This window comes from Xenopus laevis, chromosome 1L (assembly GCF_017654675.1).
Source record: "Xenopus laevis strain J_2021 chromosome 1L, Xenopus_laevis_v10.1, whole genome shotgun sequence".
Taxonomy (NCBI): domain Eukaryota; kingdom Metazoa; phylum Chordata; class Amphibia; order Anura; family Pipidae; genus Xenopus; species Xenopus laevis.
Genome location: NC_054371.1, coordinates 163,153,002 through 163,179,702, shown reverse-complemented (window position 1 = coordinate 163,179,702; position 26,701 = coordinate 163,153,002). Strand labels below are relative to the sequence as shown.

At 35.5% G+C, this 26,701-nt stretch overlaps 1 protein-coding gene across 2 annotated transcripts in view; it reads left to right on the top strand.

Moving 5' to 3' along the window:
• The window catches only part of LOC108715897 (scavenger receptor class F member 2), a 105,775-nt gene extending 79,898 nt beyond the window's left edge, over positions 1-25,877 (top strand). The window contains exons 8-11 of one of the 2 annotated variants that reach the window (XM_018261446.2): positions 704-821; positions 1,622-1,743; positions 21,454-21,603; positions 23,844-25,877. In XM_018261446.2, coding sequence (XP_018116935.1) covers positions 704-821; positions 1,622-1,743; positions 21,454-21,603; positions 23,844-25,087 — 1,634 coding nt within the window. In that variant the 3' untranslated portion in view covers positions 25,088-25,877. Of the gene's footprint in view, positions 1-703; positions 822-1,621; positions 1,744-21,450; positions 21,604-23,843 lie in introns of both variants that reach the window. The other variant, XM_018261438.2, reaches the window with a different exon arrangement.
• Positions 25,878-26,701: the final 824 nt, after the last annotated feature.

Here is a 26,701-nt window from a genome sequence, read left to right as displayed (position 1 = left end):
ATGTTATAAAATTCTGTGAAACTAAGGAACATACTAGATATTACCATATGCCAATACCCTGTAAAAGAAAATAATTTTTATCTTAAAGCAGCAAGGTAATAAAGTGCAAAAATTAAATAACTATTGTATGAGAACATAATATAATATTTACTTAAAATGGCAACTAGCAAATGAAAAATACAGCTAAAATTGGACAAATCTGATGGGATAAAAATTGAATGAAGTGCAATCAACTAGAGCAAGGGAGAATTCATCAAGTAAATGAAAAAATACAGCTACAATTGGACAAAACAAATAGCAAATAGAATAGAGTTGAATGAAGTAGAAACAATTAAAGTAAGAAATGGTATAAAATGAATGTAGAAGGATTCATGAACAGTTGATGCTATAATAAAAACCACTACAGTATGTATAATTGTGCTTAATCATAATTGAGTGATTTCTGATATATGGAATGAATGAAATAATGAAATAGGCATTATAAACTTGGGGAAATGTAATTAAAGTTGTAAATGGGAAATAAATAAATGAGAAAATTGGCATACATACAAATAAAAATCTGCTTTTAACATGCTTTCATCTTATTTTCTTCATTAATAAAGTAATATTTATATTCTCTTGAGATTCTTGAGATGTTGTTTATGAGGAACCTTTAAGTTCTCTTTAGGACAATGGACATATGCTATTTTCTTTTTTATTTCAGAAGCAAATCAACGCATGGGAGTTATTGGAGCAGGAATACTGGTGACTTTCCTGCTAATTCTTCTCCTGTTGTTATTGTGTTGCTGCTGTGTCTGCCGCAAAAAAGAAGCATCTACAGAGTAAGCAGGTTTTAAATGTAAATTGTAAAGATGTCTGGGAGCAAACTGTTAACTGATATTGCAATACATTTTAGACCTGCCTGGATGTTATCCTCCTTAGATGGAGCCACTAATCAGTGGACCTATAAGATATACTTGAATGTTCTGCTACCTTTTATCACCCGTCAAAATCGTCAAAAGCATTATTTTACACTACCTCCGTCCTACCATAACCCATGCCAAAGCTAGTCTGAAATAAGATCCCAAGAAATGGAATTAAATGGAATAACATCTAAATAAATCATATTGTAGACCACCCTAACTAGAAGTACATATTTTGATGAGTAATAGCTTATGTATGAGAGATACAGTATTAGAGTAGACAGAGGTTTACTTACTGTTTCAGATCACTATCAAGGAGTGTGCAAGGGAATAGCAACTCCTTCCTTGTGGGTTTGTAACAATATTTTACCATAACCAACCACATCAACCTGACTCCAGAAAGGTGCCCTCATTCCCCCTTACCTGTGTACCATATACAGTGTGGTTAGCAGTCACTATGCTTAGTAGCATTACTTCCAGTCTGAAGCCTGACGCCACTGATCACAAAGTAGAAGCATCTGCACTGAAGACGAAATGGTCCTGACTTTTTCTTTTTATGCTCCTGGCTTGTGGTCACTGCTGTGGAGCCTCATACGAGATTTACTGGAATGCTGTATATTTTAATGGTTTTGTATAAAATCTTCCATTCAATCGGCAGCATATACATGCCCCTCACATATATCTTGAAGCAATTTATATATATTTTTTCTTATTTTCAGTGGGAATCAAGTTCAAGTGACAAGTAAGAAAAAGCCACGCAGATTTTGTGGTCGGTTTAGCAGAATCAGCATGAAACTGCCTCGGATTCCTTTACGAAGACAAAAATTGCCAAAAGTTGTGGGTAAGATTATTCAATTCTTTTGTTAACGATTAGGAAAATTGCAGTGACTCATATTAAAGCATATGGTAATTTTAATGTAAGAATCAAGAATTACACAGACTATCACAGGCTGAGCATGACATTTTTTTACCATATGCTTTAAAACAGCCAGGAACAGTCCAAGCTAAATTAACGAATGGATACAAAGAACTTCTGAACTTTTCAAATTTTAGATTGACCTTAATTGATTTGCCTACTTCTTCAGGTGTAGACCTTTTGTCAAGTTGCTACTTCATGTTCACATGTTAATTTCTTTATAGGACCTTCCCTGCAGTAGGTACACAGTAAAGTGATGTTCTAGGAAGGAGGCTTGTAGCAAATTATTTTATACTGTGTACCCATACCAGAAATGCCATTCTGTTAGGGTACAGCTGGGACTCACTCTACAAGCTATTGGTCATTCCAACCTTTCTCTGTAGACAAATCTAAGGGTCCATAAAATAATATTGCTCACTGGGAACTTAAGTAGAGGGTTGGGTATCCCTTTCGGTTGAATCCTTAAAGAAACTGTAACACCAAAAATTAAAGTGTTTTAAATAATTAACAATATAATGTACTATTGCCCTGCATTGCTAAAACGGTGCATTTGCTTCAGAAATACTACTATAGTTTATATAAACAATCTGCTGGGTAACCATGGGGGCAGCCATTCAAGCACAGGATAATCTGTAGATAACATAAATTCTGAAGAATCCCATTATATTCTACTGAGCCTTTCTGTTGTGTATCCTGTGCCTTTACAGCTTTGAATGGCTGCCCTTGGCTACACAGCAGCTTTGTTATAAAAAACTTTTGTAGAGTTTCTGAAGCAAACTCACCAGTTTTACTGGTGCAGGGCAACAGAACAGTATATTGTCATACCGTTAAAACACTTTAATTTTTTGGTGTTACTATTCCTTTAACAGGGGTGTGGATGGAGTCTCAAGGGTATTTGCTTTGTCAAAAGTTCCAAATTTGCCTACTTTCCGGGCACTGCAATTTCTTGTTGAGGTATTACAATGATGGAACATGTCTTTCAGAATTAATGAAAGTGTATTCTTATATATGTAAACTTTGAATTGCCAAGCAATGTATTTATTTTAAAGCCTGCTTTTGTTATGTTATGCCATCTGGTTTTTAAGTTGACAGAGCACAATTTATTTTTATGCTAAACTCCATATGTTTCAGAAGAAGAAATAAATTTACCATGGTTTACTTTTTCCCCATAAAAGGCCTATTGAAATTCTAAATAAGGAACAAAAAAAAAGTTTCAGTATATCATCACAAAGAAAACTAATTGGAAATATGATTTGACATAGTGCCGTTCCAGTGTGAAAATGTTAAATCAAATTAAACTATAAACAGTACAATTTATTGCTGTTTCATACTTTAATACCTGCTCTTTATTTTTCATTGCCATTTAGCATGTGTCTTGCTTCTTATCAATCTTTTAAAAGGCCATTTTCAAAATAAAGTAATAGTATTATCTGCCATATAAAATTATGGCAGTGCAAGATTTAGCTTGGCAAATCCAGGTATTTATCAAAACTCTTGTTTTCTAAATTGGAGTACAATTTAATGGCCAAATTGTAACTTTTTTCTTTTACTATGATTGCCATGAAAGGTCAACCCCAATTATATTAACAATAAATATAACCTATATCACTATTATGATGTCAAATCACATTTTCTATAGAAGAAGAAAATACCCTATTAAGAAATATTTTAAATGGACTATTTCTAAAGATGCTCTTCAATCAGTTTTATTCCCAGAAATCTTGATGTACTGTGTATATTTCCTTCCTTGTTTTTCCCTTACTGGTTTCCATAATACTTTTGTGAGTTGGGTCATTCACTTCTGCTTTTTTTTATTTATTTCTTATTTGCGTTCATTGTTACTTCACATATTATTATCTTGACTCTGCAACTGTATATTCTGTTCACAGCAAACACCAGTCTAAATTAGAAAGCTATAATAGAAAAATGGAAGTTTTGCATTTCAGGCATTGTGACTTCATTGTTTTGAGCACTAAAATATATAGTATCACAAATTATTGTAAAGATATAGTCTAAACTAAAACACAAAAAAAGAACATCTTTTTGTGACAATTTTAGCAGCCATAATGATTTTATGGGGGAGGAGGCAATTTAAAATTGCTTGTGCCTAAAAGCTGTCGAAGTCTTTTTTTCATTTCAAAAGCCTGTTTGAGTAAAATGATGAAGATTGCTGAGGTTTTTGCAGCACAAAAGTAGGGATGCACTGAATCCAAGATTCAGTTCGGTATTTGGCCAGGATTTGGCCTTTTTTTTCCGAATAAAATTTGAATCCTTAAAATCATGTGACTTTTAATCATAAAAACAAGGAAGTAAAAACTTTTTTAATCATGGTCTCTTTTACCCTTCCTTGCCCTGATTTGCATATGTAAATTAGGTTTCTGATTCAGTTTGGTATCCGGCCAAATCTTTTAGAAAGGTTCGGTGAATCCAAAAATAATGAATTAGGTTCATCCTTAGTGATTTGTAAACTCACATGGGGTTTCCTTAAAGAAAGGCACAAGCAGTCTTAAATTGGCCCATTAGAGTTTAAATCAATTATTTTAAAATAAAATACAGGGTCCAATGGCCAGGGAACATAATGCTGCATTTATTTACAGTGCAGCCCTAAACAAGGAAAAATTCCTGCTCACCATTAAAGTTGTAGGCAAGCATGAAATACAGTATGTCACTAAACTCAATAGTGCAGTAGTTTTAGTAGTTCAGTATGTAAGTCTTTAATTAAGTCATAGCTAGATTTCTGCTGCTTTAGTAGAACACTGTGTTACCATGAGACACTGAATAAAACCCTCCAGATTGCGAGAACACTACATAACTGTGCGACATAATTCACATTCATACAACTACATATATTAAGCTGCACGTGGGTATATATACAAAATATTATGCTTTGCTGTCAGGAAACATTAATCAAATTGTTATTTTAACTGAAAATAAACTGCCTATTATATGTGTATAAAGACACACTGGATATGATTTAAACAAAGACAGCATTCATTTGATAAAGTTTAACAGTTACAGTGTCTGAAGTTTCATAACAAAGGAGTCTGTCATTTACAGAACAGAGAACTACTACAATTTATATTCAGAATCACACATATACACACTTTTGAGTGGGGGAGAAACCATTGCTCAGAGAACTTATTGTATTATTTTGCATATGATCATTGCTAACATTGTAAAGTTGTCCATACAGTGTGTAGCTAGCCCGGCCAATGATGAATGTCTATTCAGCCAATCCTGTTACCTTATACAAGGCATTGTTAAATCTTAAACACATGCCATCATAAACTCCTGTCTTGATTATTATAATCCCCTACTATCAGATGCATTGCAACATTTAACTGTAAAGGGTGTTTTCATTATCCTGTTCTAGTGTAGAAATATCTTGTATTTGTTAATGTAACTACAGACAATACTTTTTGTGCATTATGTACAGTAGGAATGACACAAACTAAGCATCGGTAGGAACATTTGTCCTTTCTCAGTTCTGTCATCAGAATTACTAAATTTTAAATTCCCCAGGATCCATTGCTTCTCATATTTGATGTGCCAGTTATACAGAAGAGAATTTTAAATGCAGCCAGATGCTTTGTAGCAATGGACACAAAACCTTTACCAAAATGTTTACAGTGCAGGCTTGCACATATATCATCTACAGAACAACTAAATGATGAAAGTCCTTATATTAAACACAAACTCTACTAAGTAACTTCATTTGTTAATAAAACAGTGCTTTTTAATCCACTTCAATCCAGATTCAATTTGATGAGAAAAGTTTATTACCTAATCCGAAATTTTCCCATACAGCCCGAAAAGGGTATCTTACTCTTTATCACACGGAAACTCTGTTTATGGACGAAAAAAACTGTAACTGAATTAGAGAAAAGTTGTATTCTCGCCCATAAGTTTTTTCCGTTATAAACCATAAAATGTTTCCTGTGGAATTAAATCTGGCCTATTATGTGATGCTACATTTATATTCATGAGTTGAGAATATAGTGAATAAAGTACCCCCTCTTGTAAAATATAAGGATATTATAAGTTACCGAGGAGTTTCATGACCATATAAAAACACGAGGCCGAAGGCCGAGTGTTTTTATACAGGTCATGGAACTCCGAGGTAACTTCTAATATCCTCATATTTTACAACTGGGGGTACTTTATTTATTATAATACACAAATTTTAGTAAGTCATGTGACAGAAATGACATCACTACTCACCGTTTATAACTGATGACATCACTACTCACCGTTTATAAGGATATAATTTACAGGATATTCATGGCTTTTGTGTATTATAAATAAATAATCTACAGATGTTTTTAAAGAGGAATGTTTTAAATGTTTTCATACCTTAGAAAGATGATACAATAAAAAGGTCATCCTACAGTCTATTCAGAAACCCTATTCTGATAACTCAGGAGGACTTGTTCAGACACCATATTATGATTACTCAGGAGGACCTATAGTTGTGTTGAATCCCAGAACTGAAAGTTCTCTTTGTATTTCATTTCTGCTGCGTCCTCTTTTCTCATGTCCATACACTTGTTTTTTTACCTTCCATTCTGTTTTATGGATAGCCCTCCTTTCTATTTGATTATCTTATTCTCATTCTCTTATTGTAGATGCTTGGACAATATTAATATAACCGTGTCATCATTTGTTTGCTTAGCAGTTCTGTCACCATGACTTTTCTCTCCCTTTCAGAAAATAGTATATTTTACTTTTCCCCATTTCTTGGCAACTCTCTCCTCTCTTGCCTAATCTTCTCTTCCTCTTTCCCACACTTGTAACTTTCTGGTGCCTTCAAGTCTTTCTCCTGTAACTTCATTTTCTGTAGGAAGCATGCATCTGCTGCTTTTTAAGGAATAGTTCACTCGGGAAGTAGGAAACCCTGGTTACTAACTCCCGTATATGTCAGTCAGCGACATTAGCTAATAAGATTTGTAGTATGGAGTAGGGATGCACCTAATCCACATCCACATTTGGGATTCGGCCAAATCCCAGAATCCTTTGTGTAAGATCCTTTGTGTAAGATTCAGCCGAATACCAAAACAAATCCAAATCCTCATTTGCATATGCAAATTAGGGGCAGGAAAGAAAAAAATGGGGCCCTTTTTTCTCACTTCTTTCACTTGTTTTGTGACGAAAAGTCGATTCGGTTCAGCCAGGTACAAGGATTCAGCCGGATCCTGCTGAAAAAAAGCCGAATCCCGAACCAAATCCTGTATTTGGTGAATCCCTAGCAGGCCCGGACTGGCAATCTGTGGGTTCTGGCAAATGCCAGAGGGGCTGCTATAAGGTCCCATAGAAAGTCAGTATTTAGTGGGCTAGTGAGAGCTGTTTGGGGCTCTATGTGGGCTGATTTGGCCTCTGTGTATCTGAAATGCCAGGGCCTATTTTAATTCTCAGTCCGGACCTGATCCCTAGTATGGAGTGACCAACAAGTCCAACACACCTGGCAAACATTACTTAACTAATTTACTTGATCCAAGAGTATCCAGCTTCAAAACAAGATTTAGAATGGTCATATAACAAGAAAGAGTTTTAGACCTCAATCTCTTTATCCCTACCTTAAACCTAAATAGTATCTTGCATTTTATCTTGTCCCTTTGCCCTGTGATCTGTTACCCCAATATTATACAAGAAGCAAATTTTACATTATTATTTAGGCTGACATTACTTCGAGTTTTTCTTAATAGCAGTACCTCTGTCTCTGTTTTGTAGAAAGTGTAATATTGTCTCTGTCTGCCTTTAACAGTACACAGTAATTTGCTCTGTAATACCTGCCACAAGCATTTTAAACTCAGATGCGGTTCTTTGTGGCCGTTTTTGTGAGAAATCCCATTTTATGGAGTTCTTTAAATATCTCATCATGGTCATTATGTAGCATACACAACAGAAGGCAAGGAGGAGAAAAACACCATTCCTAGTGTCTGCTTTATTGCCAAAGGCAACTGCTATTTTACTTGAATAAAATCCCTTGGTCAGATTATCTGTTTTCCTTGGCACCTAACCTTTGCCATGTGTTTGTGTTATTATACATTTTATGTTTCAAACAAATCTAAGTAAAGACTACACAAGCGTGGCATCATTGCCTAAAGTAATAATATAATGCAGGAAAAGTAATTTCAGCGTGTTTTATCAGCGTGTCTCCTTGAACATTTTCCTACACCTACATATTTGCTTTATGTTAAATGTACTGAACTAAGAAATTACCTTGCTAGGGGAATTTTAACTGTTTTTCAAGAGGAAAAAATCTAATTTGTCCAACTGCATTTGTGTCATGAACATATGCTCTTCTGTTCTAATAAGGTATAAACTCCAGTGTCCCATCTCTTATTGAGCTGCTACTAACAGTAGTAAAGTATGCAGCAAGATCCAGCGATGAATTTAACCCATCTGTACACTCCCATCACTGACTCAGCACTTGCCATCAGGCCAGGATTTGTGACCTCAAAGGGCTGGGCCTAGAGTGGGACAAATTAAGGGGTGGCATGCCACCCAGCTGCACCTGAAGTTTGCTCACATGAGTAGCACTGGGGTCTAGGTGCCCAGGAAATCTGTGTGTTCTGTCCCTTGTGTAATACCAAAGGATGAGCTTGCACACAATCCTGTGTGGGGGGGGGGGGTAGTTTTGAGGATGCCAGCCTCTGGTCACCCCTACAAATGGGGTTATGTAATAAAAGGCCCTAACAGGAGCAGTAACCCATAGCATAGAAACCATCAGCAGGTAGCATTTACTGGTCATCTGTTTAAAAGCAAATCCATTATTGGATGCTATGGGTTACTGCTCCTGTGCAAACTTTTATTAAATATGGGATTCATATTTCCTGGCACATTGGATTGCTTTAGAAACGTTATGACTAGTGTTAGGCACTTTGTAGATGCTTGTAAATATTAATAATACCTTTGTTGATGAGCAGCTTTCTTAAGATAGCCATACATGGACCAATATAAGCTGAAGACTCATCACATCCAGGCCAAGTTGACAGCTGTGTATGGGGCCCTGTATGGGGTCCTGTTTGCCATTATCTTGCCTGAATATTCAGCATGTGGGTGGCTAAATAAGGCAAAGATCATATATAATTCCATTCTCTTGCAGAGTATGAATTGTTTGACTATTTAGTCTTTGTACAGTACATTCCTGTTATGATGAAGGTGACAAAAGTTTCCATCATATTTTAATAAGATACCTCACTTACTGCTGTATTCACCATTTATTGGAACACGCTGTGGATTAAACAGATACTCTGTGTAGGCTTATACCATAATTGCGGTGAACTGAACATTTTTTGAGCATTGATTTGCAAACCACATGGGATACCCAGGAAACATAATTTAATGGGATAGCTAAGAGACATAATGTAATGCTACATGGCACTTACAATAAACAACAGTTCATACTGTGCTACATACAGTGACAATGCTGGTGTCCATCCAGTAGTTTATATACATGTGAGCAATGTGGACAGTCTGGCTCTGAAGCTCTGGCTTTCTGGCTCTGCCCTATGCTATGTGGGGGGCCTTACAAGGGGAGGTCCACACGTTGGCCACCAATTTGACAGCATTGTCCTAAAGGTTGATGAAAGAATGGCTTTTTTATGTCATACAGTCATTGCTTTAAAGCAATGAAAATTTAATATAAGCTTCATCATACTGAAATAAGAAACTTTCTAAATACAATCAATTAAACATTCTGCATCTGGTCTGAAATCAAGTTGATCTTCACTATCCCTCTCTCAGCATCTGTTCATTCAGCTCTTCATTCTCTCTTCATGCAGGAGTTGGGTGTCAGATAATCATTGACAGTTAGATACAATATACTGTATCTTATAGGGGGTTCATTTTGCTAAGAAGATGGATTAGAGCTCACTTTATTAAATTAGTAGACACCAAGGGGCCCATTTACTTAGCTCGAGTGAAGGAATAGAATAAAAAAAACTTCGAATTTCGGATGATTTTTTTGGCTACTTCGACCATCGAATTGGCTACTTCGAACTTCGATTATGACTTCGACTTTGAATCGAACGATTCAAACTAAAAATCGTTCCACTATTCGACCATTCGATAGTCGAAGTACTGTCTCTTTAAAAAAAACTTCGACCCCCTTACTTCGCCACCTAAAACCTACTGAAGTGCAATGTTAGCTTTCTAATGTTTTTTAGGTTTATTTTAGAAACAGTGCAGAATATTTAATTGATTGTATTTAGAAAGTTTCTTATTTCAGTATGAGGAAGCTTATATCGAAGTTTCAGTTTCACGATAGTTCCCCTTTGAAGTTTGTTGTGACAATAATTTATATTATGTAACAGGAAACCTGTGGAGAAATTAGTGGAACAATACTTTAGATTATTTTTACCTTTTAGTATATAGTATAGTATATATAAGAAATAATGCAAATAGAATAATTGTAATCATGTTTAGCCATAGAAAAAAGTCACACAATAGCAAAATCACATTGTTCTATTTATTTTCATTCATTTTTGCTTGAAATCTTCAGATATACTTCCCATTGACTGTTATAGAAACTTGGCAGCTTTTACTTGGCAATTTTTGAATGCAAATTTTTGTGTTTTTAATTCTTTAATTATTTGTCATTGTTTCAGTTTTAAAATACTTGCGTATATTTGCAGTCTAATTTTTTGCTGTTTTTTCTGAAAAATATTGTGTTTTTTTGTTTAATAAATTATTCATTTTTGTGGTTTACAGTAATTAGTATGACCACAATTTTTAGTGCTCGAAATATGATTTGTGAAGTAAAACAAAATACGAACATTAGTAAATTAGCCTCATAGAGAAGATTTTTTTCCCCTTACACAATAATCTCATGTGGGTCATTTGTGTATTTGCTCAGATCCATTGTTTTTGAGTCAAGCAAACAGGCAGATATTTCTAATACAGATAGTAAGTTGAGTTGACAAGGCAACCTCCAAAAAGATAGCATGTCCAATGATAAGCCTACTTGTACTGAATTCTGATGAGCTCACTAATCTTCTCAGTGATGTAAGTTTTTCCTGTACTAGCTCAAAATGCTTGAAAATGTTGCCGCATTAGATGACATGAGTTCCTGATGACTCTTCACCCTATACCAAGACCAAGACCTTGCACATGCACACAAATGACATTTCCAGCCTTGCACATGCACATAAAACTACAGACGAAGCCTCTGCCACGGCCATCTTGGTGATGTCAGTGAGGGGAAATGCCGGTGCAGTGAAGGAGTCCACAATTTAAAAAAACGTCACAGAAATAAACAATGTTGCTGTATCCCTCAGAGAGGAGGGGGGAGATAACAGAAAATTTATATAGTGTAGTAATTTCAATGTTAAGTAAAATACACCCACAGTGTCCTCCAAACCTTACTAAAACACTTTTTTACTGTGATGCAAAAAGAACATACACTTGTGTATTAAATTAACTTATTCACCATGTGTGTTCAATTATAGCTTTTTCACCCTTATTTTAAACAGGAAGAAAAGAAAACCGACAGGGGTGGGTGGGTCCGTAACTAAGGGATAGTGAGGTTAGCAACACAAATCCGGATTGTTGCTTTCCGGTGGTATTATATACTCACAAGGAGTGAGTTTCAACTAGGGAATTAATGTAGTAGTTTCAATATTAAATAAAATACACCCACAGTGTCCTCCAAACCTTACTAAAACACTTTTTTACTGTGATGCAAAAAGAACATACACTTGTGTGTTAAATTAACTTATTCACCATGTGTGTTCAATTATAGCTTTTTCACCCTTATTTTAAACAGGAGAACAGACAGGGGTGGGTCCGTAACTAAGGGATAGTGAGGTTAGCAACACAAATCCGGATTGTTGCTTTCCGGTGGTATTGTATACTCACAAGAAGTGAGTTTCAACTAATGTGAAACACAAACAGGATGGTCTCTCATCCAGGCTCCTTCTTCCTGAATCTCTTGATGGGGAGATAAAACAGATATCCTGTGCAGAAGCGCTTTTAAAACATATTTAATAAAAAAGTAAAATCACACTCACAAACACACTCTGGTATGTCGCATTGAAATGTCCTTGTAAAGTCCTTCTAGCACTTAGGTTTCCTCGGCGTCCCTTGGAACTTTGTGCTACTTTTTTTAAAAAACCCAAGCGGCGCTGCTCCAAATCGCAGGCGTAAACACGCTCGGCGCTTCTGAAAGGTAAGAGCGTAGGAGCGTAGTGTTCACACAAAAGTAAGCGACTAAATTAAATAAAAACTTGAGCTTCAAGAGGGGCAAAGGAGCACTAAAAGTGGGAGGATTGCAGTTTCCAATGCCTTCCTTGTCCTTTAATACAATGACAAAACAGACTGGAAAACCAAAATAAAAACATCTCTTCAACATACATTGTAAGCATTTGTGGTCTAGCATACTCTTTATCTTCATTTTCTGGGGTTTTCTGTCAATTGTGGTTAAGGGTCAGTAATTTCTTATTTCTTTGAAGCTCTATGTATTCATCTGTCACTGTGGCTATCAGCATCCATGCATGATATTGTTAATTAAGCCTCTGTAAATATTATATGAACAATGATAATATAATACAGCTTGTTTATCCCAGTTGGTTTCTGAATATTATTTCCCATGGATTCTTATGTCTTCAGAAGGCATGAGAAAATATATTCAGTAAAGTACAATAATTTACTGATATTTTAAGAACTGTATTGCATTGCTGTGTGGAACATCAGCAACCCTTTTATTTTTATTAAGTTTTTCTGTTATATTGGGAAGTTGCCAACATTTCATTGGGATTCCAGAACACAGTAAAATCATATGATCATCATAAGGTTAGACAAGTAAATATAAGTTGAAATTGCAATTTTGTTAACTTTCTCAAAATTTTAGAACATATTTTAGATGCTTTGTAACTTGCTATGGTGGAATTTTACCACCAAAATCTAAACAATATACTGTATTAGATATTAAATGTATAGAGAGAGAAGGGGGGGAGGGGGGCTGCTGTAGGTGGATAGATAATTGATAGATGATAGATACATATAATAAATAATTTCCCCTTGTGTTGACTCAGAACAGTGGTTATCTCTGGAAAACAGTTTTCTTTTGGAATGGCTTCATGGTTCAATCTTATAAATTGTTAGTACGGAGATTAATGCAGTCATTTTTCACCAATATTAAGATTAAACATGTAGAAATAAGTCAATCAGCCACAATTTGGTTTGTCAGTTTATGCAATCCGTGCCAGAATTTGACTGAAAAAGTAAAGGAGGAGAGTGGTGAAACCATGTTTTTACTCAACATCAACATTAACTAACACAAGTCTCCCAGTTTTCATTCTTCCATCCTAATGCCAGGTAAATATTGGTAATAATCCTGGCATACTGATGGAATAATAAAGTACTCTACTTGTGTCATCAAGAATTGGACTTCCTTATTGGTGATTTGCACATTAATTTATAATTTAACAAGGCTTGACTGGATTATGATTAACACAATCCGACATATAAGGCTCTTGAATAAAGGACTACACATGGGACTATAATGTGATCAATAGCTGAAGCATCAGATGACTGATAGTTACTACAACTTATTATATTTAATTTTATCATTTCTTTTTTCCACCTTCCAACTTTAAATTTACTAATGGGTGAATTTTCGCCTCTCAAGGCTCCACTATACTTCGCTCAACTTCATCAGATGTTATTTCGAAGCAAATACACATATTTGTCAAAATGTGAGGTTTCTTCTTGGGAAATGAATGCTGATGTACTTTCTCCAGCAAAACTTCATCAGTGCAAAAATTTCTAAGCAAATTTTCTCTAGTGTTACTTTCTTCCTAGCGAAACTTAATTTACATACACTTACATACGCCATTTAAATATGGCGGGTACATATAGGTCGTATATATGTCTTAATCAGTGATTTTTGGTGAAATTGCTGCGGCCACTTATTAAAAATGTCCAAGGAAGCAAAATAAAGACAAAACAGATCTTCTATTGTCCTAGACATGAGCCTACCCTACAAGGGGGTTATTTATCTAGGTCTGAATTTACCTCAGCATACTAAGATAAAAATGCAACCAAGTCCAAATTCCCGAATGGACCTTATTAATCATTCAAAAAAAATATGTTTGGGCAAACTTCGGACCATTGCCCAAAAAAGTACGAATTTTTCATACTTTTCCTCAAATACTACAAATTCATTGAAGTTTTCTGACTGTTTGGTCCAAAATCCCCGGTTATCGGTACTGACAGCAGCACAGACACTGGGACCTTCCCCGTTGACTAATACAGGACCCTGAGAGCTTTGAGATGCCAGGTTTTTGGATTCAGAGTTTTCAAACCATCGGACTTTAATAAATCAAGAATAATTTGTAGTATTTTTTTTGCTCCAAAAACTACGAACTATTCAAAGTTCGGATATTTGGACCTTGATAAATAACCCCCCAAATGTGGCATCAGCTTCAAATGGTTAAAAAAAAGTGCAAAAAACATATATTTAACAGTTACAACAACATAATCCCACACTAAAACCAGCGTTTTGCATTTTTTAATGAATTTTTTTGACATATAAGATATGATGTTACTGACATAATAATGTTGAGGACTTCTCTAGCACTGAGCATTTTGCACTAGCAAATTGTTATTATGGCAATTTTTTGTTAAATAAACCCACTTCACCCTTTAGTAAATCTTTCCCTTGGTGAGTTACCTGGTCCCTTGCTAATGTATTTGGTAGGACCTGCTGCCTTTGTCTCAAGGTGTCATTGGGTCACAAAGGTTAAAACAGGAAATCTTATGCAAATTATGGCATTTTGCCTTTGGAAGTCAATCAATCATTTGATTATCAATCTTTTTTTATTTAAAATAGAATATTTTTTCTATTATGTGCCTATTCCTTTAAGAACGTTTTGACTTTATAGTCAAAGAGCATATATTAAGCTATGATATGCAAGTACATTTTCTGTAGAGGGTAACACTGGTAGCAGGGTCCATATAAAAAACTCTACTGAATAATGAATTAATAAATGACATAGGCTGCAGACAGCTGGCTGCTTGAGAGGCTTCTAGAAAGCTTTCTTCAGGTTGGTGTATCAATAATGGAACTTTTCTTAAGGTTTTTTTTTCATATTTCAGGAAATGAGTGGATATATGTTAGACCTTGCTAATCTGCATTTTATCTAATAACAAATTCCCATGAAATCAGAGGTTTGGAGATATAATGCTTCAGGACAGGGTATCCTATCCACTAACTAGTTCAGTCTGTGCTACACCATTAGTATTTTATTTACATGCTGTCATTACAGATTCTAGGCAAGACTCACTTCTCTTGTTTTATACAATTGTTTACAGATGCTTTGTTTTGCATTTTAAGAAACGTTCTTTTGGGAGTCTGAGGGCTTGCAAGTTCTTATATTGCTAGACGCATGTGATACAGTATCACATTTAGCAAGGACATTTTTCTTATACTATGACTTTTTTATATATGTTTTGTTGTTTTTCTCTCTGAAATGTCTTACTCCTGGGATAAGGAACCTTCAGCACTCCAGCTGTTTCAAAACTAAAGCTGACCATTTGTGCATTTGTGTAAGGAAATGTTTGCTAGTTTGTCCAATTTCAGTTTAACTGCCTGACCATCTTAGGATCTTGGGGACCAGGGAGGTACATATTATATTACAAGAAAACAGATTTATAGCAATTGGCACTTGAGTATATGTAATTTTATTTGCCAGATTTTTGCTATGGTCACATGGTGCTACAGTGACAGTTGGCAGTGCCTAATGTAAGTACATTGTGCTTCAAATTATACTGGGATTATAAAAAAGTAAAATGTTGTGGTCCATAAATTTGCAGGAATCCACATCCACAGAATATACATTCCGACATTCTGTAAAATAGACATTACTCATTCTAAAGTCCCAAAAGCACATTTGAAAACCAATCTGCCAGCATTCCATAGGTCTAACAGAGTCACTTTGTATAGAGAACTGTCATATATTTTGTCAGTGTCAATTATGGTTAAACCACCGCTGTTAGAAATATTAAGAAATACTGGTTCACTCTCTAAATCTGCTCTGTTCCGTAGACTTAATTCTATTGAGTCTGTGGCACAACATCCCACACTAAAAACATACATATGAATTAGAAAAGTGAGTTTTTGTATTTCATTTCTCTAAGAACCATTCAATATTTTAATTTTAGTTGACCATTTCTTCCTTGCCTACAGTATTAGCTCTACCTCTGTCCTCCATTCCTTGTGTGACCATGGAACTTTGTTGTGCTGCATACCTTTAACGCTAAAAGTCCATCACTTCTATACTGAATGATTAGCCACAACTGTTAGTTTTAAGCACATCAAATTTGGTTATAGGAGCACTTTGTAAAATACTACTGTAGAGAGGATTTGTATAAGATTTTAGTACAATTTTTCTTGCCAAATATTTTGTGATCTCTTACTTAATTACTATTTGAACTGTGTAATACACTTGATGACAGATCTTCCAGCAGGCAGATTGTATCTATTTTGCCCAACTGTTTTTAGACAAATGATTTGGACTATGAGCAAAAAAAGAATCGAAAGGGAAGTTCATGTCATTTTAAGGTCATGCCACACTGGGCGTTTTGGGGAGATTTGGTCGCCCGGCGACTAATCACCTATTTTTTGCGGCGACCAATCTCCCCAAACGCCTTCCCTCACTCTGTGCCGGCTAAAATGAAAAAACGCCGGCACTAAGCACACGCTGCGATTAGTTTTCCGAAGTTGCCCGAAGTTTCCTCGTGAGGCAACTTCGGGCGACTTCAGAAAACTAATTGCCGCGTATGATAAGCGCCAGCATTTTTTCTTTTTAAGCCGGCGCAGAGTGAGGGAAGGCGTTAGGGGAGATTGGTCGTCCGCAAAAACGAGGCGATTAGTCGCCAGGCGACCAAATCTCCCCAAAGTGTGGACTTACCCTTAAGGTTATCTGATGATGTCTTACATGCTCCCAGCTTTTTATAGGGATGCACTGAACTCACTATTTTGGGGTTCCTTCATGAGAGATTTGGTCGAATACCGAACTGAATCCAACCCCTAATTTGCATATGCAAATTTGGGACAGGAAGGGTGAAAGAGTGCTTAGAGCTTTATTGTTTGGGTGATATGTGATTCCGATTGGCTTGAGCCAGGCACGTGGATTCAGCAGAACCCTGCTTAAAAATGGCCAAATACTAAACCAAATCCTGGATTCGGTACATCTCTAGCTTTTGTATATAGATGCTGTGGATGGGTCTGTTGAAACTGCTGTGTGTGAGGCTCCTCTATGGAGCAGTAGTCAAACAATCCTGCCAAAGAAGAGATGATTTGCTGAACCATTTAACTATACATGCTGGAAGTTCAGATCTGACCAAGCCTGTAATTGAGATGTTATTACAATGTCTGCCTAAACCTGTAATTCAGCCTAAAGGGAAAGTCATCTGTTTTTTTTTTTTACCACAGAAACACTCTTTGCCTCCACTATACAGATAATACACTTGTCTGGAATAGTCTTTAGTATCCTATGTATATATATATGTGTGTGTGTGTGTGTGTGTGCAGCAGGATTTCCAGCTGCAGGTGCCCTGAATCATTTAAACAGGCTGCTCTCATTATAGCAAGACTTGGGACAAAGTGCTCTTGCAGACTGAGAGCTAAAGGTCAGATTGTCTAACCTACTACTCTGCTTTAGCGAGAGAATTTGATCAGAGGGATTGGAATTGTGTTCTGTGCTGCTAAAAGTCTGACTAAAGTCAGCAGAAGGGCAGATAATGCCTTTGGTATCCTATAAATGTATTTTTATTGTTTTGCTTCTGGTATCAAAGTGGACAAAATTTGATTGGAGTCCATTGTTGATTTTGTTTTTATTACTTTGCTACAGGCTGAAATTGGCAGCACATATAAAATACTTTACCCAGGTCATGGAGTTTCACTAACAGAAAAGAAATAAAATCCTTAGTATGATGGACCAATCAGACAGCATATTTAGTATGCTCAAAGGTCACAGGTTTTCACATAGAATATTTTTTATAGAAAGAAATAAGCCAGTTAAACTGAGTGATGTAATAGAAATATTTTCTTTAGCTGGAGAACAGTTTGTTCATCTATTCTATTATTTTTAAACTTTTTACAGGCTGTTTATATGTTGGCAGAGTGAAGATGTTTAAAGGCAGTTAAGGGCAAGAGAAAGTCGTAGCTTCTTCTTAGAAAATAATGTCTCAGTAGCCAGAATTATACACAAAAGAAATCCCTACTGCTAGAATATAAAAGAAATTAGGCAATACGTTTAGACTAGACACTTATTAATTCTAGTACTGACTTTGTATTGATTCAGGAAATTCCCATGGACTTTTCGTTGCGCAAGAGTTTATACTGTTTATATTAAACAATAGATTCATGTGTTCTTCTTTATAATATAGGGTATCTCCACTGTCAGTATGCTTCAGTGATAACAGCAGTCCCTGAAGTGGCAGTTCATACAAATTTAAAAATATAATCATTTTAAACAGAGCTTGTACAATACATTTATATCTTTTGCCTAAAGATAAAAACTTTAATATTTGTGCAGGGTAATGTAATCCAAGTATTTTGTAATTAAACTTTTTTATGTTTTTCTTTTTTCTTTGCATTTCTATTCTGCCCATTTTCAAACTGACTCTGGCAACCAATCAGAATGAAATTGTTTTTTTAAAGTGTTTACTGATGACCAGCTTTTATTATGTAAAACATGACTATTGCTGACAATAGGTATTTTATTTGCAGTTACTAGAGAGATAGATATGATCTGTTACTGCTGCTGTTGGCATTATTGTATAGCATGTGTTAATCTGAAGATAATTGTATTGTTCTTTCCTTCTTTTCTTTCTTTCTTTTTCTTTTTTCCTTTGCTTCCATTTTTTTATTACCTTTTTTTTCCTTTGCTTCCACTTTTTTATTACCACTGGAATTAGATGTTGGGTAAGTAATTATACGGCATGTAGGCATCTGTTAAACTAATTTTATATAAAAACATGAAAGTTTGTTTTTTGGGTGTTCTTTATGGTATGAGTGAATGCACTGGCATAACTACTTATAAAGCAGACCCCATCACCCCATGGGATCTTCTGCTTCATAGTCCCCCTCCCCGATCCTTCTTTTACCTTTAAAATAGCATTGCAGAGCCGACCTGAGAGATGTGGTGCGAGCGAGTTGGGAGAGTGGGCCAGGGGAAGAGGACTTTTTGTGCCGGGCCCCCTCAATAAATTTTTTGGTGGGGGGCCCCATGATACCTAGTTACGCCACTGACTGAATGCAACAAACCTTCTCAGCATCCATCCTCTCAGTCACATGAAGATCAAGAGGTACTTTTGGTTCTAAAGCCATCAGGCCCCAGAATACAATAGCCTTACATACTGTACTTCTGGGTGCCATCTTATATTATTTCATGTTACCACAACATAATCAACCAATGAAAACTGCTAGTTCAAAAAATTTTATTTGGACACAAAATGCAACAAGAGCTGTCCTCACATAAAGATCAAGATGTACTTTTTATCTGCAAAAATTCTTTCCCCTCCACCCACAATGTCTCATTATTCTATTTGATCTATCAGCATTCCATAGGATATGACCAAATGGTTTTCAAAGGTCATGAGCTTGCACTGTTCCATATATAAATAAATATGCTATTCCATATAGCAGCACATTTTGCCAAAGGAGAAAACATTCACCTTGTGGTTTTCAAGGGTGCTGACTTGGCTTTGTGGTCTACTTGCATGCAAAACTTATTGGTTTACGAAGCAATGCTGGCTACAGAACCATCTACCAATCTGACCGATGACTTTGAGACATTCAGTAGTATTGAGAAATGTTCATCAGTGAAAATGTTTTCCAAAGTTTCCAGAGTGATTTATAAAAACATATTTTATTTTAAAGATTAATCAAATTTCTTGGGGGACATGGTGTAACTAAGCTAGTACTGTATATTTGTGTATGGTTAGTATGTGCAGAGAGTTTGTTTAGTGTCCAAGAAACTGTTACGGGGTCTACTAATGATTTCACCACCTTTCTGCTAGGATATTCTAAATTACATTCATTTGACAGTCCTTGTGGTTTGTTTGTTTGTTAGGAACCCATTCAAATCTGTGGGAAAGTCCCACAACTTTTTTTTTACTGGTGATGAATTGTAAAAAGTACTTCCTTTCCATTTTTTTGCATTAAAATATATATATATACACCTTGTAAAAGTTGCAAAAATATTGTATTTTATCAAGTAAACTTTGGGGGGGGATTTGTTTTAAGAGGCAATATAATATCAAAGATCCAGGGTTATTATAGTTTCAATGTTCAGTCACCAAGGTCACAACAGAAATCTTGACTGCGGTGTCAAAGCTGAAAATGGTTGAATGTTTAGGGACAGGAGTAAATAATGTGGAGTTTAAGTGAACTCCCATAAATGGCATCATAGTAATGAAAGAGTACTCCAAAAATTATTACTAAAGGGTTCCTTGGTTAAGTGCCCACAATTCTTGTGTCTCATACCCTGTTCTCATATTAGATTGTAAGCTCTATTGAGAAGGATTCTCTTTGCCTCCTGTATCAGATATTTGTTTGAAATCTATATGCTTGATTTGGGATTTGGTTTTACATTTTAATTGTCTATGATAATTAAAAATCAATTATGGGGTAGCTGCTGTCTATACAGCGAGTACTGTGCACAGGCCCAATTAAACCAAGGTAAATATCAAAGACATGCACAGTTTCTCGCTTAAAAACATTTATTGGTGCATATAAACCACAAAAAATAACATGACAATATTCAATTCACACACACCACAAAGCAGTGTCTCCCCCCCAGTCTGCCTACCTGTTGTTAGCCACACCCTCCTGACGCGTTTCGCGCTATTGGGCGCTTCATCAGAGGAGGTGTGGCTAGTGCTGGTCATGTCCCTTAAGTACCTGCTAGATTACTTAATGCAGGTTCTAGGGTTAGATACGTAATTAATGTGCACGTATCTAACCCTAGAACCTGCATTAAGTAATCTAGCAGGTACTTAAGGGACATGACCAGCACTAGCCACACCTCCTCTGATGAAGCGCCCAATAGCGCGAAACGCGTCAGGAGGGTGTGGCTAACAACAGGTAGGCAGACTGGGGGGGAGACACTGCTTTGTGGTGTGTGTGAATTGAATATTGTCATGTTATTTTTTGTGGTTTATATGCACCAATAAATGTTTTTAAGCGAGAAACTGTGCATGTCTTTGATATTTTTCTATGATAATTAAGATGGAATGTGACTCTGTACCTACAAACTATTTCAAAAAGAGTGTCTCTCATTCAACTACTATATCGTTATATAAAATCTCTAAAGATGTGATATTAAAATAGTATGTACAATTCCATATAATGGACCTCATGAGAAAAACTTTTTTAGTATCACATGAAAATGCAATGTAGTGAATGTAAAAATCTGAAATAGTATGAGGAAGTTTTTCTTCCATCAAATTGAATCTAGCTCAATATTTTATTAAATTAAATTAAATATTTTATTAAATTTTATTAAATAGTACATTGAATTTTAACTACCAAACATAGCTCTATTGAAGAAATTAATAAAACAGTAAAATGTTTAACATCTCCTACACTCTTCAACTGATATTTTAAATTTGTCATTGTTTTAGTAGCCCACCATGACGTTGAGAATACATTTAACTGCAGCTTCATTGAACCTCCTTCTGTTGTGGAGCAGCCATCGCCTTCATGGTCTTCTCGAGGTTCCTTTTCCTCCTTTGATACAACTGATGATGGGCCTGTTTATTGTGTGCCCCATGAAGGTTAGTAAAAGTAAACATGTTTCCAAGTCATTCAAAAGCATATATGAGTGGAATTGTAGTAGATCTTGTTCAAAATGATTGCTTCTTGTGTGCAAGATAAGCAGCTTCCACAAACAAAAATGGAGAATCTAATGTCTCCATTTTGTAAATGTACAACAATTTTAACACTAGAATTACTTATTTAATTTAATTCATCCTGCCATAAAATGTACTGTTGAGAGATTCAATAGAAAACTTAAAGGGATTTTGTCACATGATCAGTTAATAATGCTTCTTCAGCAGACCTCTGCACTGAAATCTATTTTACTAAAGAGCAAACAGATTTTTTATATTTAATTTTGAAATCTAACATGGGGCATGCCCACTGCTGTACTGCAAGTTGGAGTGATATCACTCCCTTCCCTTCTCACCCAGCAGCCAATCAAAAAAACAATGGGAATGTGACTAGATAGCCTAGATAACAGGTATGAGAATAGCACTCAATAGTAAAAAAAAAAAGTGCCACTGTGACGTCATCAGTTACAATGAGTAGGAGAAAATAGCTTATCTGAAAGCAGTTCCATCAGGAAGTGCTGGCTTTTTCTGAAAGCACAGAATCAGGCAAAATGACCTGAGATGGCTGCCTGCACACCAATATTGGAACTAAAATATACACTTGAATTTGCAGTATAATTTTGAAATAAAAACGACATCATAAAAATCAAGACAGAATCCCTTTAAGGGACTATATATTTACTTTTATATTGAAAAATATTTACCAAATACAAAGCCATTTATATTTTACTGTGTGTTCTGATAATTCTTGGGTCTATAGATTGTGTTTCATAAAGTGGCACATACATCAAAGAGCATCCTGAATTCTGGTCACTGCTTACATGTTTTTTAGTTTTCTTTCTTTCACTCTTTAAGGCTTTACAGAGTGTTCATGGTAGCATAACATCCTTCCTAATGCATGAAATATAGTTAACACGAAATACTACAAAGTCCATATGGATCCACAACATGTCTCCTAAATAAAACAGACAGCAATGAATCAGTGAATTCCTGACAAAACTAATCCTAGGTTGTCTGTTAAATAACAGTTTACAAAAGCCCTTATTAAACTAAATGCAAAATATCAAAACTGAGCATCATTCATAGTTAAATTATGAACTGAAAATGTTATAATCATTTGATTTTATCTGTAAAATATATTTCCATTGATACCTGTGTCAGACATATTTCCATTGATACTGTACCTGTGACTTTAGGGAATACATATTAAGGGGCAGATTTATCAAGGGTCGAAGTGATTTCGAGGGAATTTTCGAAGTAAAAAAAAATTGAAATTCAAAGTAATTTTTTGGATACTTCGACCATCGAATAGGATACTACGACTTTGAATTTACTTCAAATTCGATTCAAAGTAAAAATAGTTTGAATATTCAATAATCGAAGTACTGTCTCTTTAAAAAAATCTTCAACTTCAATACTTCGCCAAATTAAACCTGCCGAAGTGCTATGTTAGCCTATGGGGACCTTCTAGACCATTTTTTTAAGTCTTTACACATCGAAGTAAAATCGTTCGATCGTACGCTAAAACCGTTCGAATCGTTTTTTACTTCGATTTTACTTTGATCGTTCGATTGTGAAATTCGGTGAAAAATCCTTCGACTTCGATATTCGAAGTCGAAGTATTTTAATTCGATGGTCGAATTTCTAAGTATTTTTTACTTCGAAATTCGACCCTTGATAAATCTGCCCCTAAGTGTTGTTTTGCTCTCCTCTCTCACTCAGGTTTTCTCTATATTATCACTGTAATTGCTTCAAATTGCTTAATTAAAAAAAAAAGTAATTCTACGCAACTTTCATGTATATATATATATATATATATATATATATATATATATATATATATATATATATACAGAATTACAAAAGTTTGGTGGTAATTGGAGTCTTTGCTGGAGGAGAGCACAGAGAGTCTCCATTGTACATTTAGCCAGGTCTAAATCTACACTTTCACATCATTGAATATTTTAATAAATCCATTTTGCAATATTGCTTTGAATTACATTTTGATCAATTAAGCAAACTCTTTAAATATTTCATCTTTATATTTTGCATGTTATGGTATCAGACCTGACCATTGGTTTTCTAAATCATCTGCCTCTGTGATGTTGATGAATTCATCAGAGCAGTAATTCCATGCTAAATACAAAAAATAATAATGCAATAAATGATTTGACTTTTCTTTTTAGAATCTGTGAATGATTGTAAAGAAAAGGGAAATTCCAGTGTTACTGAAAAGATTCCCACTGAAATTAATGAGGAAGAAGCTGGAGAATATACTTATCTAAAGGAATCTGGTTCTCCTAAATCTTTCCAGGCTGACAGCAGTGAGATGCCCCTGCTCAAATCATCAGATAGCGAAAGATCCTCATGTGGCTCTGGATCTACTGGAGGGGCATTGTATGCTAGAGTTGCAAGATTATCAAAGCAGTCTAAAGATGAAGAAGATATATCAATGGAACATAAGAGTTCAACTATTAGTGGTAAGCCTCCATCACCCGAGAGAACAAAACCACCTCCACCTGACCCATCTACAAAGCCCAAGGTTTCCTGGATTCATGGAAAATATAATTCTAATCCGTCTAATTCATTGCCAGTCTTTAACAAGTCTCCTGATAAGATAGTTAACCAGAGTGACCAATCAGAGCAGAATTTAGGTCTTAAAGATTCTCAGAGAAAGCGAACGCCAAGTGATACAGGTCAAAGCAAAAATGAAGAAAAGGTTATTATGAGAAATAAGGACAAAAGTCAAAAGACCATAAGCAACACAGACACAAGGCCATCAGAAGAACCCCAGTCTCCATCCAAAACTAAACATAAAAATAAAAGAAATCTTGATACTTTTGAAAATATCAATGGGACTGTTCAAAATGCCCTTAAAAAGATTGGGAGCCTACATAGTGACAAAAAGACTACTGAAGTTAAAGATGCTCCAAAAACCCCTGATCATAGCAAATTGCGTTCTGAGGTACTCCACCCACATTTTTCCTCTGAAGCAGCTTCATTATTGGCTGCTCAGTTAAAAGAAAAAACTCAAAGTCTCAACAGGGTTGAGACCAGCTCAAACCAAAACGGCATTGGGCCAATTAAATCACAAAAAGAGAAACCTACACCTCCACAGAAGGCCAAACGATCTGTGGCTCCTATCAACCAGAAGTCCAGCAAGCCAAATCTGCCAACTACAACAAATCTTCAAAAAATGATAAATCCAGTTTCAGAAACCATTCCCAATGCAGCACAGCCTGTTGAAAAACAAAACTCTAACAGTAGTCAGGAACAAACTGCAAGTATAAAGCAGGAGACAGGTGACCCACCAGTTAAAAAAACCCCTATAAAGAAGCCTCCAAGAAAGAAAAGCAAAGATGCCACCTTGGACTCTGATGGAAAAACACAACCCAAAATGGCTATAATGCCACCACAGCCAGTAAAGTAATAAAGGCACATTTGCACATAATGTTCAATCCAAAAGGGCATTAAAAAAGATTCTGATGATTTCTGCAATATACTTTAAAGTATTTTGCTAAAGCCACTTCTTGAGCCAAACGGAACTAAAATTGCCCTTCTGACATCCCTTCATGACTGTAAGACAATGGGAATTGGATTATTGGTTAATAATTCAAAGTTGCTTCAAACTGAAGAGGGGATTATTGTGTACTTGACATACCTCTCCAGTAAATCTTTTTGGAATTCCTATTGCTGTGATTTCAGTCTTCTTTCCGTTCATGAGGAGGTCTTAAATATGATCTAAAAAGGACACATTGGAATTCAAGAATGTAGTTGAGGTTGTTGAGCAAGCCCCATATAGGGAGGACAAATGTTTGGTAAAACTGTTCAAATGCTGAGACAACTGAGAAGCCATTTTTTCTTCGTGTTGCATTGACATAAACCTTTGCCTAATCTATAGCAGTAACAGCTGTACGTGTTGACCAATACATCCACAAATCATAAACAAATCCAGAATTTACAGCTTGTCAATGGAAACAAAATGCTAAGTTTTTGTGTTTCAAATTACTGTTTGAGTCATTTTCTGAAAAAGTCGAATTTTGACAAAACCTTGAGAAGGATCATTTTGGGATTGAAAGATTGTATTAAAAAAAAAAGACTGTTTTACAAGTTTTACGACAAAAAAAATAAAGCAATGATAAAATGTAATGTACTCATCTGTAACTGTATCATAAAGCCCATAAGCAGTGCTTATTTTAATATAAAACTTTTTTTCTTTTAATCTGTTCTAGTTATGCATTGACCGATAAGCTAGCTTTTTAAAAGTATGCATTATTATAACTTTTTTTTAGTCTGCATGGGGTATGGCATTGTGTTTGTAAAATGAACCAGGATGACAAATGCATCAACTTGTATTTAGAAAAGTAACACTGAGAATTCAAATATGGCTAGGGACTTGACTTGGAGATTTAAAACATTATTTGATGTCATCTGTCTGTATCCTCAGCAATAGCTCCATGGTATGTATTAAATGAGGAGTTAAACTCCTGGCTATGGTTTTTAGGTATCAATACCATATTGCAGTGATATTTCCACATACTGTAAGTAGGGTGTATGCCATTAGTAATGGGTGTACTAGGAAACTATTGCAGTTAGAGATCTACATTATGATCCCTCTAAAAAAATCTGCAGGTCTCTAGGTATATTGCTATTCTCATTGATATGATCGAGCAGTAATATTAGGTGTTAACAATTAATAATTCAGCTGTTATTGCACTTTCCTACTCAGGGGAAACTAAAGCTGGCCATAGCTGTAAAGATTTTTAAAAGATCCAATCGTTATCGTGAGACCACGATTATCTCGAAACAATCGTTTAAATGTATGATTTGTGCATCAACTAAAAAGACAATTTCAGGTGATATTGCCAGCAAAACTGGAGGCTAGCTGTCTGCTTGTCCCGGCAAACATAGATAGATTGCACTGGGGCCGATAAAGATTTTTTAACCTGGCCAATCAATTTTCTGGCAGATGGATGAAAAATCGTACGATGTACGATCGTTCGAATCCCACTAACTTCACTATAATTTGACGGATTGGTCGGAC